Below are 16,098 nucleotides of genomic sequence, written 5' to 3'. Positions count from 1 at the left end.
ATGATAGGGACATAGTTGGGTTGCAGAATGGTAACTCTACCCAGTGGCTCTGAACCTCTGATAAAGTGCAGATTTTAAGCTTTGCTGTGTACGATCCCCTATTTCTCTACATGAGCATATCAGGATGTCTCAGCGAGTTCCTCAGCCTGATCCATATCTACTTCCAATAAACAGTGATGAAACAAAACATTTAGAACCTCAACCACCTCGGCAGTAGACCAGCTCCATTATCCATCTCCCTATCTCCGCCCCCCGTCCGCTCCCCTTCTCCCACAGTATTTTGCAGTGGCTAAGCTATGGCACGTAATCTTGTGTCTAGGTGCGTATTTTCACATCACCCATTCTAGGTGTAAGTCATGTGTAGAACACTACGGGGTCAATCCAACGGCTCTCGCTCGTCCCCCCCCCCTCCACCTCCTCTACATGTCTGAGCGCTCGGAGCAACTCCTCCCACTGCGCGGCTATGGGCGTCTTCCTCAATCCTAATGTCTCCTCCCGTCTGATGGCAGTCCCCTCCGCTCCAGCCCATGCAGCAAGTGAGTGCCTCCATGCCTGCGGGTGTCTTGCGCCTTCCACCTCCTAGTTATGAGGCGTTTTGCGACCGCAAGCCCCAAATCCAAAAACCGAGACGTCACCTTGGTTGTCTGTGTCCTGCGGAAGTGATGCAGCAGGTAGACCGCCCAGTCAAAAGATATGTCGTGTCCTGTTATAGTACGCAGGGAGTCGTGAATTGTGCGCCAATAGGAGTGTAGTTTGCAACAGCCCCACAACATATGTATGAGATCAGCCCCCGTCTCAGCGCACCTAGGGCACCTCGCATCCGTGCAACGGAAATAACTGTTAAGGGCCGCGGGGGTAAGGTATGCCCTATGTATAACGAACAGCTGTATCTGTCGGAGGCGCATATTTCTAGGTATACGCACCGGGCCTTTCAGTATGCGTTCCCACTCTTTATCTGCCAGTTGTCTCCCCAGATCTACTTCCCACTTGTGTCTGAGCGGCTCTAGGGTAATCGCCGTGTGTGTCCGCAATGATGCTGCAAACCAGTGAATCAGACGTCGGCCCCTTCCCATGACGTGTAAATACTGTATGGTGAGGTGCTGGCTGGGCTCCGCGGTCATGTCTCCCCACCTAGCAACCAAAGTCCGAACTAAGGAGTGATAAGTCAGGAATTGTCCCGGTGGTAGTCCCCCCTCTTCCACCAGCAAGTCACACGAAAGGAGCACTCCAACCCTGTACAGATCTCCCAGGGTCTGAATATCTGCCTCTCGCCATTGTGTAAGCGCGAGGGAGGTAAACGGTCCAGTCCCGCTGAGGGCGCCCTCTAACGGCAGCGCCGGCGCATATGGGAGCACGCGTCGGGTAAGGAAGAGGCTCCTGCGGAAGCAGCGGTACGCCACAGCAAGGAGGAGCGGGGCTGGCACTGCACTCCTGGAGGCTGGATGAAAAAGCACTAGTAACTGCTCCAGCGAATACCGCGGCAAGACGGACGCGGTGTCCTCGCGACCCCTGTCCGCCAACCAACAAGCTATCCACTGCAGTTGGGCCGCTAAATAATAATGCTCGAAACAGGGTACGGCCAAACCTCCCTGGTCTGTAGGGAGGTAGAGTTTCTTGAGCGACATCCTGTGTCGGCTGGCCCCCCAGGTGAAGTCCCTAAGAAGTCGTGACAACTTAGTGAAGAAGGCTGCTGGGACATAAAGGGGTTGCTTAGCAAAGTAATATAGAAGCCGCAGGAGGATCACCATTTTGGACAGCGCCACTCTACCTGTGACCGTTAGCGGCAACGCGTTCCAGAAGCGTATCTGGGATTTAATGGCCATGAAGGCCTTACCCAGATTGCCATCTAATAGGTCCGCCGGTTGACGGTAAATGCGAAGTCCCAAATACCTGAAGGTATCTCCCCTCCACTGCACTCTAGTGCCATTTAAGATGTATCCGGGATCCTGACGCCCTTCGCCGAACGCATAGAGGCAAGATTTACTTGCGTTCACCCGAAGTCCCGAAAGGGCAGTGAAGTCACGTATAATATGGGCTAGTTGAGGTGGTATGTCCTCGACGTCCCTTACGTACACCAGCAGGTCATCGGCATAGAGTGACACCTGGTGGACTGCGTCCCCCAGTGGTATGCCCGTCCCCATCCGTTCTCGTATAGTCGCTGCCAGGGGCTCCATCGCCAGGGCGAATAGGAGCGGCGATAGTGGGCATCCCTGTCAGGTTCCCCTACCAATCGGTATGACGTCAGAAATACACGGACCCAGTCGCACCCGCACCGTAGGGTCCTTATAGAGGAGACCCACCATCTGCAGAAACCCCAAGCCACGATCGCAACGCAGCAGCAGCGCTGAGAGATATCGCCATTCCAGGCAGTCAAATGCCTTTTCCAAATCTAATATTAGGCAGCCCGCCCTAGGCCACTCCTGTGCACTATCCGCCGCCACCCTGAAAAATCTCCTCAGGTTCAAGGACGTGCTGCGTTTTGGCACAAACCCATTCTGGTCTTTGTGGACTAGGTGTGAAACCACCGGGGCCAATCGCTCTGCCAACACCTTAGCTAGGATCTTACAGTCGGTGTTAAGAAGTGCTAGTGGGCGGTACGAGCCCAGGTCCGCCGGGTCCCGATCCGGTTTGGGTAGAGACACCAAATAGGCTTCAAGCATTGAGGGAGGCAGTGCGCCCGCCTCAACCGCCGCCCCATATACCCTGTGGAGGTGCTGCACCAAGTGCTCCCGGTAGGCTTTGTAGAACTCCGTTGGTAGTCCATCAGGGCCCGGAGTTTTCCCAGACGCCATGGAGGATATGGCCTCCCCTATCTCCTCCAATGTAAGAGGACAATTAAGGGCCTCCACCTGTTCTGTCGTGACTGTTGGCAGCTGCGCCTGTCCAATAAACCGCTCTAGATCGTCTCCTGAACAACAACCTCGCGCTCGATACAACTGTGTATAGTGATCTACTAAGACTTTATGAATCTCCCGTTGGGTACACCGGAGGTCTCCCTCTGGCGTGCGTATCGCTGCGATCGGGGCTTGGGTGGTCTCTTGCTTTAAGAGCCAGGTAAGCAGCCGGCCCGCCCTGTCAGCCGAGGCGTGCGTGCGCGCTGTGTGCGCCGCATAATTCAGACACCTCAGGCGCTCCAGGAGTGCCGTATGATTCGCGCGCAGAACTGCTAGTTGCTGTTCTCGTTCACCGCCACCCTCCCCCTCCCGCTCATACTGTAGCAGCCGGGATTCAATACGAGCAAGCGACCCCCCTAGCTGTCTCCGCATATTCCACGTGGCCCCCAAGCAGTGTCCTCGGATCACTACTTTAAGCGCATCCCATTCCATCCTTGCGTCGCTCGCCGTGCCATCATTAAGTTCATAATAGGAGAGGATAGCATTCTCCACTGAAGAGCGAAATTCCGAATCTTCTAGCGCGGCAGGTTGAAGTCGCCACGTGGGTATGGGAGGGGGATCCGCCTCCCAGCTAAGTTGGAGCCACAGAGGGTTATGATCAGAGTGCGTGCGCCCCAAGTATTCTGTGTTCGCCACTAGCGGCAGCAGCGCCGGAGATCCCACTATCCTGTCCAGTCGCACGTGAAGATCATGCGTCTTGGAGTAATATGAGTAAATACGATCTACAGGGCACAGGGCCCGCCAGATATCAAGCACCCCCCACTGCAAGAGCCAATCAGCCAATGCGCGCGCCGTGGACGCAGCAGACGTCGCGCGAAGCGGAGGAAATGACCTGTCAAGGTGCACATCTAAGACCGAGTTAAAGTCCCCTCCAATCAGCCAGGGGAGCCCAGCATAAGGAGTCAACGCCAGCGACAGTTGTGTGAGGAAGGGTATTTGGTCGACGTTTGGAGCATAGATCGAGGCCAAGAGTATAGGTTGGCCGTTCAGCTTTCCCCGTACCAGTGTATACCTACCTGCGGCGTCCACAGACACGTCCTCACCGACGAACGGAACACCCGCTCTGACCCACACGAGGGTGCCCCTAGGGTGCGCCGAGTACACCGTGCCGTACACCTGACCTCTCCAGCGCCTGCGCAGCTTCTCTAACTCAGGCTGTGTCATGTGCGTCTCTTGCAGCAGAGCGATTCCAACTGAGTGTCGTTGGAGGTAAGCGAAAATGGAATACCTCCGCATGGGAGTGTGCATACCCCGTATGTTCCACGTCAGAATGTTAACTCGTGTCATAGCGCAGCTGTATTAGGATTGGGGAGACCGGGCTCGGGGCGCGCGGTAGCCGGCATATGCTGCAGCACATTAAGGGAGCTGTAGTCTGAGGCAACAGTGTCAACATAACAATAACAACTACTGAACGGCTGGGGCGAACCTCACAAGTGTGTCCGTCCAAACTTATGTAACTTTACGCAGGTGAAATCTAGGTCAGGGTGTGACCTGGGGGAGTATGTGTGTAGGTGATAGCTCCCTGTCGCTATCCCCATGTGCCTTTCGAGTGTGGTGCGCCGCTAAGAAATGTTACCCAATAATGACTGGTGCAGCTAGTGTGGCACAGGCAAAGTCCCCGGAAACCAGTCCCATCTACTGCTCACCCCTGGGGGAGGCCCGGCATAGGGCGGGCGGCTATGGTTTCAACAATTCCCTCTCCCTGATCGGCAGTTCTGCTAGGTCAGGTTCAACACCCATTCTACCTGTCCTCCCCACCCATGTACATCAGCCAACTGCGAGATACTTGCACGATCAATACATCTTAGACCATCCCTCAGTCCAGGATACCATCTGCAGTCTGTGGGGTGACCACTGGCCCACGAAAATCTTCAGAGTGTGTCGTCGATGGTGACGTTGATCTGCTCACCAACAACTCGGGCCGCTCCTCTGTATCTGATGGGTCTACCTGACTTGGACTGGCAAGTGTCGTAATCGCCTGCAATACATTTTGGAGCTCCAACCCAATTTTCTCAGGCATTGGAGCCACTGTCCGCGTCGGCATCTCGCGCATTGTTCTGCGCCGTTTTCGGCACCTGTCTCCCTTATGTGATCAGACTCCTTCCCCTGGATCAGCCGGCCTCGGCCCTGTCCATAGCCCTTTCTCCTCTAGCCAGTTCCAAACCTCCGCTGGGGAGTCAAAGTAGTGGGTTTTCCCTCTTTCCACCACGCGCAGCTTTGCAGGGAACAACAGAGAGTACGGCAGCGCCAACTCCCGAAGCTGGCGTTTCACTGTCATGTAGTTATTTCTGCGGCGTTGCAGCAACGCAGTATAGTCCGGAAAAAGCATAACTTGGCTGCCGCTCACTGCGAGACCACTCATATTGCGGGCTTCTCTGAGAATGGCGTCTCTATCTCTGTAATTTAGTAACTTGAAAAGGAATGGGCGCGGCCGGGCTCCTGGCGGCGGCTTTTGGGCAGGCACACGATGAGCTCTTTCCACCACGAATTGGGTCAACAGTTTTCCTGGCGGCATGAAAGTGCGAAGCCAATCCTCCACGTACCACTCCGGGTCTCGCCCCTCTTGACCCTCCGGCAAGCCCACGGCGCGAATGTTATTGCGACGGGAGCGCCCTTCTGCATCCTCCGTCCTGTCTTCTAGCGCATGAATACGATCCATCATGTCTTGCAGAGCGGCAGCATGACTGCGAGTGACCGGCTGCAGCTCCTTAAGCGTTTGCCCCTGGGTGGCGACCGTATCTGCCAGCTTACGATGGTCCGCATGTAGGAGCGTGAAGTCGGAGGTGACTTTATCTATGCGGTTCTCCAGGGACGCCCTAGTGTGTTCCAGTGTTGTCCCTATTCTTTCCACCGCGGCCAGCACAAAGTCCATCTTGGCCGCCAGTGTCGCAGACGACGATCCCTCTTCCATCCCTTCTCGATGACGGGTGGAGTCAGAAGTCGACGCCTGCAGCGGGCCCTGCTGCAGCCTGGCGCGCATGCGGCCCATCACCAATTGCTGCCAATTGCCAGTAGACTAGATACACCCGCGGCGTCGGCTCGCCAACCGCCCCAGGGCAATGGCGGTCAGTCAGTAAGCGATTTTCGCCTGGCCAGTACCCCTCAGTAGAAACCCACAGGTTTCGCCACCGCAGCAGGCTCCACACGTGTCCAGCCGCAGGCAGGATCCGTCAGCGGGGTCCACAACAGTCTCCAGAGGCTGACCTGCACTCACATGTGCTCTCCGGCACTGTCCTCTACCTCCTCCACGAGCAGCAGACGCGGGCACCTTCTCTCCCGAGGACCACGATCCGGCTCCCAGCCCGTCCTCCACAGAATGGTGCCCGTCAGGAGTCAGGTGGGGCAGCGCACCTCCGCTCTCAAGGGGGAATCACACCCCGAGGTAGCAGGCAACCGTCAGGTGAGAGCTCCTCAGTTGGAGGCGGTGGCACCCCCCTATGGAGCAGTTCTCCGGGTACAGCCTCGCCCTCCGTGACCCTCTCTACATCACAGATGTCAGCCACCCAGCGTCTCCCGCGCGCACAGCGATCAGCTCCCGCCGCAGATCCACCGCTCGTGTTGTCGCGCTAGGACAGCAGCAGCCGCCACTCAACACCTCTCACCGTCTCCTTTTGCCGGTCTGAGTGCTGCGACGGCAGATCCCCCGTCGTATGTGCCCCACGATGACAGCGCCCTTCGCGCTCACTACCCAGCCATTCTTCCTCTGCACCTTCCAGTCGGCGGGGCGGGCGTTCATGGGGGGTCTTTGGTACCTTTTCCCACGTCGGAGGGGCTATCTGCGGGTTTCCTCCACGTCTGGCTCACCGGTCGGTTCTGTCTTTCTTCTGCCCCGTGCCGCTTCGCGCCGAACAACCCCAGAGAGCAGGTCCCAAAATGGCCGCCGCCGTCCAATTTCCGCGCTTCTCAACGGTCGCCAATGTCAGCCCAGGGACTCCGGCGCCCAGCAGCCTTTGATCCCGCCAGTCACTCCAGCCTCCGGCAATCGTCCATCGCCAGTCACCTCGTCAGGGTATACTGCCCAGGCACGCCGCTCACCAGGTCTGGATTCCTTGCCGCCCTCCTCGGGGGTGCCCCCACATCTGCAGCCCGTCGCAGGGTCCCGCTAAATATTCACAGTGCCGCCGCTGCACGCCGCCCGCAGCCTCCTCCATTGCACCCGCATGGCGGTTCCGCAACCGGGGGGGTCTCCCCCGCCAGCATTGCGTCGTGCTCAGCCTCCACCTCCGCCCTGCAAGTACCTCCGGTCACCGCAACTCCGGGATCGAGCCCCGCAGCTCACCCGGTCCGCCGCCGTTCACCGCCCCCAGGGCCCGGCATCGTCGGCACTTCGTAGCCCGTTCGCCACAATCACAGCGCTCTGGCGCTTCGCCAGCACCCTCGCCTCTCCACGCCACCTTGCCGACAACTTTGAGTACAAAGGCAGCACCTCAGGATCCCCGTGAGCAGGATAACTCGGGGATATGGAGCGGAGCTCTACGAGTTTGCGTCCGCCATTGTGGCCAGTTAGCCACGCCCCCCTTTACTGGCGGCCTCTGTGACGTTAGGGAACCTTCGGAAAGCTTCCCAAAAGGCCCTTTAAAAGTCAGCTGTAAGCGCTTTCACAGCTGACTTTTAAAAGGGCCTTTTATGAAGCTTCCTGTTTGACAGAGACAGATAGAGGCGACAGATAGAGGCAGAGAGACAGATAGAGGCACAGAGACAGATAGAGGCAGAGACAGATAGAGACATATAGAGACAGAGACAGATAGAGGCAGAGATAGATAGAGACAGATAGAGCCAGAGACAGATAGAGGCAGAGACAGACCGAGGTAGAGACAGACCGAGACAGAGAGCGATAGAGACAGAGAGAGAGACAGAGAGAGACAGAGATAGAGACAGAGATAGAGACAGAGATAGAGGCAGAGACAGACAGAGACAGATAGAGGCAGAGACAGGGACAGACAGATAGAGGCAGAGAAAGGGTGAGACAGATAGAGGCAGAGACACACGGAGACGGAGAGGAAGACAGAGAGGCAGAGAGACAGAGAGAGAGACAGAGAGGGAGATGGAGAGGCAGAGAGACGGAGAGGCAGAGAGACAGAGAGACGGAGAGGCAGAGAGACAGAGAGGGAGACAGAGAGGCAGAGAGACGGAGGGGGAGACAGAGAGACAGAGTGATGGAGGGGGAGACGGAGAGGCAGAGAGACAGAGAGACGGAGATGGAAAGGCAGAGAGATGGAGAGGGAGACAGAGAGGCAGAGAGACGGAGAGGCAGAGAGACAGAGAGGGAGACGGAAAGGCAGAGAGACAGGGAGAGGGAGACAGACTGAGGGAGACGGAGAGGGAGGGAGACGGAGAGGGAGGGAGACGGAGAGGGAGGGAGACAGACTGAGGGAGACAGACTGAGGGAGACAGACAGAGGAAGGGAGACAGAGAGAGGGAGACAGGGAGGGAGACAGGCAGAGGGAGACAGAGGGAGGGAGAGGGAGAGGGAGGGAAGCAGAGAGAGGGAGACAGAGAGAGGGAGACACACTGAGGGAGACACACTGAGGGAGACACACTGAGGGAGACACACTGAGGGAGGAGGGCGACAGACAGAGGAAGGGAGATAGAGAGAGGGAGACAGAGGAAGGGAGACAGACAGAGGGAGACAGACAGAGGGAGACAGAGAGAGATAGAAGGAGGGAGAGGGAAAGGCAGAGAGACAGGGAGAGGGAGACGAAGAGGGAGGGAGACGGAGATGGAGACAGACTGAGGGAGACAGAGAGGGAGGGAGATGGAGAGGGAGACAGACTGAGGGAGAGGGAGGGAGACGGAGATGGTGGGAGACGGAGAGGTAGGGAGACGGAGACGGAGGGAGTCAGACTGAGGGAGACAGACCGAGGGAGACAGAATGAGGGAGGAGGGCGACAGACAGAGGAAGGGAGACAGAGAGAGGGAGACAGAGGGAGGGAGACAGACAGAGGGAGGGAGACAGAGGGAGAGAGAGGGAGGGAGGCAGAGAGAGGGAGACAAGAGAGAGAGGGAGACAGACAGAGGGAGACAGACTGAGGGAGACACACTGTGGGAGGAGGGTGACAGACAGAGGAAGGGAGACAGAGAGAGGGAGACAGAGGGAGGGAGACAAACAGAGGGAGACAGACAAAGGGAGACAGACAAAGGGAGACAGAGAGAGAGACAGAGGGAGAGAGATGGAGGGAGGCAGAGAGAGGGAGACAGAGAGAGAGGGAGGGAGACAGAGAGAAAGGGAGACAGACAGAGGGAGACGGGGAGTAAGACAGAGAGAGAGACACAGAGAGAGAGAGGGAGGGAGAGTGAGAGAGAGAGAGCGAGAGAAGGAGGGAGAGAGAGAGGGAGGGAGAGAGAGAGGGAGACAGAGAGATAAAGAGAGGGAGGGAGACAGAGAGAGGGGGAGAGATAGAGACAGAGAGAGAGATAGAAAGAGATATGCCGCTTCTGGTGGTTCAGTGGACGAATGCGTCCGCTGCAGGGGCCTGTGTTCAACCTCATGGTCACAGTTTTGTTTACCCCTCTAGCCCCACCCCCCTCCCCCACTGACCCCTCCCCTACTGGTGCGGCCCTCGGTCACAAACCACACTGTAAATTTGGCCCCCCAGAGAAAGTTTGTGAGTACCCATGCTCTAAGTAATCCAATTCAGCAACACAGCCATGTTTTATTTTATCTAGCACTCCATATTCACATGTTTTAGACCATGCTGTTTGTGTCATTTTTTTCATGCTGCTCGTGCTCACATCACCTGCACAGTCCTGTAAGCTGTTACTAGTGCATGTGTGTGGCAGGGTACGAAGGTGCTATCTCCGCTGAGTCAGGTGGCCCCTGCCACCCTGCACTAATGATGCTGCGGAAACCGGTTATCATGAGCAAATAGTGAAGATAAGACACAGGAGCTCACTCACAGTAATGGAGCCATTCCCCGCGTGGGTCGGTGTGATAGAGAAGTGAACATGCTTCGCACTTGGTAACTTTTTCTAACCTAGATGTCACGCGGTGCAGTACCCTTCGTGACGCATTATCAGGAAATCCAAAACTTTATTAAAAACTTCACTTTATCTTATGTTCCCTAAAAGCAGTTGAATTTTCCAGAGGATGTTGTTTCTGAGTATTTAAAGGTGTGAGGGTGAGTTAGAGGTTATGGGTCAGAGTTTCTCAAAGTTCCTATCGGTGGGTAAAATAAAGGTGTTCAGACTATCCAACCCTTGGCCTTTCTGCATGATGTTCACATATGTGCCAATCGAAATTTCTATTTTATGTGAGAAGGTTTGAAGGATTAATGCATAGAAGCTGAAATATTGATCGCATGAAAAGAAAATGACATGTTTACAAGTGAGGAGAGCCAGAGGGTGGGTGGTTGGGTGGTGACGGGGTGTGCGTGCAGGAAGCTGTGAAAAAACCAGTGATGAAGAGGAAAGAGATGACGTCTAAAATTAGCAGGTTGAGAATTTCAGATGCGGAGAAAAAACAGGGTGTAAGTGACTAACAGTGAAAGGCTGCAGATGAGAGCAGTGTAAAGAGAGAACAGGAGTGACCAGATTGAGAAACTTCGAAGAACAGTAGAAGACCTATCACAGATCCCACACATGCTTAATTCACAATCGCATCTTTTCAGACTTAAAACGTTTATACACAACACAATTGCCTTTGCTCATTTGCCTAGTGCTGTTAACAACGATTGGCAATGGCAATAGGTCTGGCTTGTTTTAAGTGTGTTCATTTTTGTGATATGTCTAGGTATAATAATAAAACACTCACAGAGAGTACTCAAGTACTACTTAGTGATTTGCTTTACTTGCAAGAAAGTGTCACTCAACGTGTCACTCTTTTGACAGAAGGATGTCACTCATACACACACTGAAAACACCAAAGTGTCACAGTCTGAAAACCTTCCTGCTGTGTTACTTCATCGCTCACTCGAGAATCCCAGGCCTGGGCCGACGGAACTCACTGGACTCCGTATCTCCTGCCCAGGCCATACCTGGGGATTGGAAGCAGTGTTTGTGCAGCCGGCAGAGCGCTGACAGAGTTCAGCCGAAAAGTGAAAACACGAGGGTCTGATATCAATCAGCGACATGCGAGCCGTGAGCAAGGGAAATAAATATGCGGCGGGAACTGTACTGGGAAAGGGGCGCTTTCATGAGGCTTTCTCGCATAGAGACTTGCCTGTCTGTCAAAATAATTGACCTTCTGGTCGGTCATATCTGGTGAGTGGGATCTGAGTGACTGGGATGCTGTCAACAGGCCGTCCCTCGCGGTCCTGTAAGGTGCCCCCTTGAATGTGTATGGATTTCGCGCACTGGGGCCCTCGCGCTACCTGGACCAGCTTGGCAGTGTTTTGATTGGACGCAAAGGCTGTCGAAAGACCAATAGGGAATGCCGCTGTCTGCTTGGAGTTACCGGAGCGTCAGGGGCGTCCGGGTCGTGGCACGTGCTTACTGACTCGCGCACACAACGGGCGCTATTTATGTGCCAATGCATGTCCAATGAAAACTATTCTTGTGCTGTGCCAGCTTCGAGCATCGTACCTGTTCGGAACATGGGGCAGCGTACCCCAAACACCAAGCGTGCCCCAGCATGCCTGCTGTTCAGGAAGTTTATGAAGAGGCCTCTCGTCGAGAGCACTTTCGGAAAACTGTATTTGCGGCCAGGTCAGCATTTGATAATATTTTTCAGCACTGATAAATGAGGGTCATTGTTACTCCTCATTTTGTCACATCTGGCCCCTGATGACTTCTTTACACAGATAAGTGATGGGAATTGTTACCTCTCATTTTGCCACATCTGGCCACGGCCTTGACTCGGTAGACCACTAATTCTGTCCTATATGGCAATGCAGCAGCATGGCTCCCAGAGTGAGCAGAGGAAGGGAGCGTAGGCCGGATGGGTTGCAGCGAGGGTGGGGGTTGGTTGCGCTTGACTTCGAGACGGTGGAGATGGGCTTCAAGTGTGTGTGTGAGAGAGGGCCACAGATGTGATCTGGTTGTGCAGCAGAGATTGAGACTTGACAGCTGTTGGTCGCGCCCCAGGATGGCATTGAAGCTGGGCTCATGGTTCGAAGTAGCAAGCTTTACTCATAGAGAGGCAAACATAGTGCAGTGGACTTTTATGTTCACCACTGGATCACAAGACAAGGCCTTCAATTAGGGTCAAGTGTCAAATCTCAAGCCCTATTGAACAGCTACTAGAGGCAATTATGTATTTAATATGCTTCCGATTTAGATCAGCTAATAAGTGGAAAATACTTATTTTGTAGGTCTGGCTTGACAACACACCTGTCTTCAAGTCCTATAGTTAACAGTTCAAAACCATTAGAATATACAGAGTAGCCTTTGTCTCTGCCCAAGAGCACTAATGCCATCTCACTTCATGCTATTGGCAGCTGGCTGTATCACGCCGCCTCCTATGGAATGCTTGCACTGCAATAGATGATGGAATGTTTTACATCTAAAAACTAAACTCAACTGTCAAACATTCACATCTTTGTCTCATACATGCATTTTATACAGAAAGCTTTGTGTTTGTTTTTCACAGCAGTATGTATTTCTAAATGTTTTTGTCAGGACTCAAATGCAGTCTATTACCACAATCACCTTTACCAACCCCTCACTAACATCACGTTTACCACCACCTCTAGGAACACCAGCATTTTCACTGCCACGACCACCATTACCATCACTCTATTTCTACAAAAAACACTGCTGTTACCACCTCGAATTCCATTGCGGCCTCCCATACTGTCAATACCAGCTTCATAGTATTTATTCATACCTGTGTTTGCATGCTTTACCACAGGAAAGTCAGACTTATTGGTTTTGCCAAGGCTTGATTTAAGTACTCCGCTATTAAACTACAGGACAATTCATCAATATAAACCAGAAAGTTCATTAATTCCTGCATTTGTTGACTGTGTGTAATGTTATAGGCAAATGGTATCATCATATTATCTGTATTCTTTTTCCTGAAAAATGTAGATTAGTATGTGATGTATAAATGTGCTAGATTTCTTGGCCACACCCAGAAAAGACCTGTTCAAGTAAATTAAGTTATAATGATGGTCCTCTCTCTCTCCCTCCAATAGAATGAAGGCGGTCAGCAAGAGCAAGGAATCCATCTTAGGAGACATCCAGCGGGACCCTGTTAAGTACCAGCCGGCCTCACAGATTGAAGAAGACCCCTTGGATTTCACACTGGAAGACCTGGTGCTCCTACCCCTGGATCTCAACCTGGAATGCCACAGCCCACCTCCAGATTACAACTCAGTGATCCACTACTCCACGCCGCCGGTGTAACGCCATCTGCTTTCGACCTCCCCACTTGTCACCGGCCAGCTTACATTCAGCAGTCGAGATCCTCCCGCATCATCATGAGTCATGAAAGGAGATTGTCTCATGGGAAGAGACGAGGGACTACCTGGACAATGTCATGACTTGCCCCGTTCAACTCTTCGGTGCATCCTCAGTGTGATACAGCGCTTGTGCTCGCAGCCCCTGTATCACCCCGGAGGCGCATTCAGCCTGTTTTGTTTGCAAAAGATAGGAAGTAAAATGAAAGCTATCAGTTACTGAACAGAGGATGACAGCCAGATTGCACTCCGAGCTTCATCTAAAACAATTCCAGATGGGCCTTTTATCCTACTCATTTCATGGTGCTGGAGCTGCAGATTTATCGCTGTACAAATTGATGGAGAAAGCAAACGTTCTTCTCTTGACGTCTACATTACATAGAGGGAATGTTTCCCATTATGCATTACGGGCATCCTGGGATGCATCAGGGTTCAGATCCATCCATCATCCATCTCTACTGTCTTTCACACCACCTCCGTCCCACAAGCACTATTTATTCTAGGAATCGCTCAAGGATTTGGACGGGTTTATCAGTAGATTATCACTAGTAACCCTTTATCCTTTGCCGGAGGTTCCCCGTCTCCCCCTCATTTGGTTTTTGCCTCGTGACGCCAGTCCTCCAGTTTGATATGTCCCTGCAATTACATCTGAAGGGCTACAAAGGTGGGGGGGAGGGGGGGCAGGTAGACACTTGGTGGACAAAGGCAAGTGTAAAACTCCGTTGACCGCAGTTTTCCTCCATCCTTGACCTCACTTGAGAGATTAAGACCTGGTCTGCCGGATCAATGGTCTAACGCAACCACTTTGGGCATCTATGCCTGACCCTATGGTCATAAGTTCAAATCTTGCTTGGTGAGCTCAGCCTTTCCTTCATTCACAGTGTATAAAATGGGTTCTTTTGGACAGACACACCAGCCATTATCTGGCAATTGCACCAAGGTCCCCTTCAGGGTGAACAGCTTCTCTAAAGCTACGGCTTTCACCCTGCTAGGACATTGTCAGTCATTAAAAACACTGTTCTGGACGCAGAAAACTTCACTGCTATCCTACTGGGTAAAATGAACTTTAAATTTGTAGTATATTCAGCATCGTTTTCACTACACTGGAGGCAGGTGGTCGAACATAAATGAAGAAAAGTGTCGGTTTCTTCTATTTGCCGGCAGAACATGGGGTTATCATGGGTCATTTTTAACCACGACCTGCAACGTAATTCAATGTTGGCCAATTCACAAGTATTTCAAATTGAAACTGCTGCCATAACTCTTAGTCCAAGAAGTTTTTAATTGTTCCTTAAAAGATGGAGGTCAGCTTTACTTTTTCAAGAGGCTGTGGGACCTAACTCCATCTTAATCTCGAGTGGTATATCCTCTTGAAATGTTACCCTAATGCATCAGTATGTTTGTGCTATCGCACGCAGCCTATCGTATTGTTCTTCGATGCTGTGCCAATACTTTAGAACCGGTAATCCTCGTCATGCCGTAGTTTCTGCTTTTGACCAAGCACTGCCAGGTTTTCAGGATAGCCAGGAGATAAACAGACATGCAATAAATCCAAACAGATGTCTAGTGTGAGTCCAGGAGGACCGCATCATGCCAGACTTCCAGGATATCCACAAGGTAAATTTACATGCAAATAATCTAAATCAATCTCATTTACATAGTGGTGGTACTGGAAATGTGGCATGAGTCCTGACCTTTGGACCAACATTGGACCTCCCTGTTTAAGTGAAAATGTTGCCAAAGTATCCAGACCCTCCACACCCCTCGCTCCCTGAATAAATATCTTCACAAAGATCTCGGCCACTCTTCATGTGGATACACATGCTCCTACACATGAGGCAGAAGATGGCAGATGGACATCCTCATTCTGAACTGGACCAACAGCATCACTCCAACACCAAGATGCAAAAAGAGACTTTGCATGAGTGCTGAGGAATTCCAAGCTATCCTGTCATGGGTCAACACTTTTTATGCTGAGAGCATTTTATGTCAGTTATCAAACAGAAGTATTGCCATAACAGTATTAGGACATGTATGAGTTGTAATGTTACACTAATATTTTCTTCAGCTATTTTCCTAATTTAAATGCCATTCCTTGCCTTGATGTATATACTTTACTTGTCAATATGAAATTTAACAATTTATAGGAGATTTATATTTGGGATTCTGTTAGAATGTTTGTTGAAAGTGTGATGGAAACTGCCGTGGGGCTTGCAGAATATTTTCTGTTTTTCGATTTTCCACAGATCGCCCCAACCCCCCCCACTCCGAGCCTCCCTTTCCGTGTAATGTGTGCTGTAGGGCCATGACAACATATCACGTTAAACAAGAAGAGGAAGGGAGGTTGCATCTTTCCTCAGAGGTCGAGGGATATTTTGTCAGTGTTCTCGATGTAAAAAACTATCTGCACCACAAAATGTAAATTCGGCTATACTTTTTAATTTAACTTCTCAGGGATGCTTTGGTTGGTAAAGGCTATCTGCCTCTCTAACCTAGTACGGTTCAATATTTGATGTCTGCAAGTAGAGAAACCGGTCTTTTGTAAAAAACAAAAAAAAGTCAAAAAAAAAAAAACAACACAATTTTAGAGAGCCTTTTCTTTTTGTAGCAGCACAAACTAGAACACACTGGACCCGATTCACACATTTTTCCTGTGCGTAATTGTGCCTTACTCCCAACTTAATTGTGACTTATTTATGAATTTTTAGGAGTAAGACAAAATAATTCCTGGACAGCCGTTTTGTCAACTGGGCTCAGAGGGAATATAATAAAAACAGGAAAAAGATAATTGTAGGCATGGTGGGTTGTAAATTGAACAGAAATGTAAACCCATCTCAGTCATCAGGAGACAAAGATTGGTGACTGCA

At 52.0% G+C, this 16,098-nt stretch overlaps 1 protein-coding gene across 2 annotated transcripts in view; it reads left to right on the top strand.

Annotated features, from left to right (window-relative positions):
- LOC146829570 (vascular endothelial growth factor receptor kdr-like) overlaps window positions 1–15,805 on the top strand; it is a 579,398-nt gene extending 563,593 nt beyond the window's left edge. For both annotated transcript variants that reach the window (XM_085608274.1, XM_085608273.1), the window contains exon 30: window positions 12,968–15,805. In XM_085608274.1, coding sequence (XP_085464400.1) covers window positions 12,968–13,178 — 211 coding nt within the window. In that variant the 3' untranslated portion in view covers window positions 13,179–15,805. The remainder of the gene's footprint in view (window positions 1–12,967) is intronic.
- The last annotated feature ends 293 nt before the right edge of the window (window positions 15,806–16,098 follow it).

The sequence above is a fragment of the Triturus cristatus genome, chromosome 5_2, assembly GCF_964204655.1.
Source record: "Triturus cristatus chromosome 5_2, aTriCri1.1, whole genome shotgun sequence".
Taxonomy (NCBI): domain Eukaryota; kingdom Metazoa; phylum Chordata; class Amphibia; order Caudata; family Salamandridae; genus Triturus; species Triturus cristatus.
This window is presented reverse-complemented; position numbering and strand designations above follow the sequence as displayed.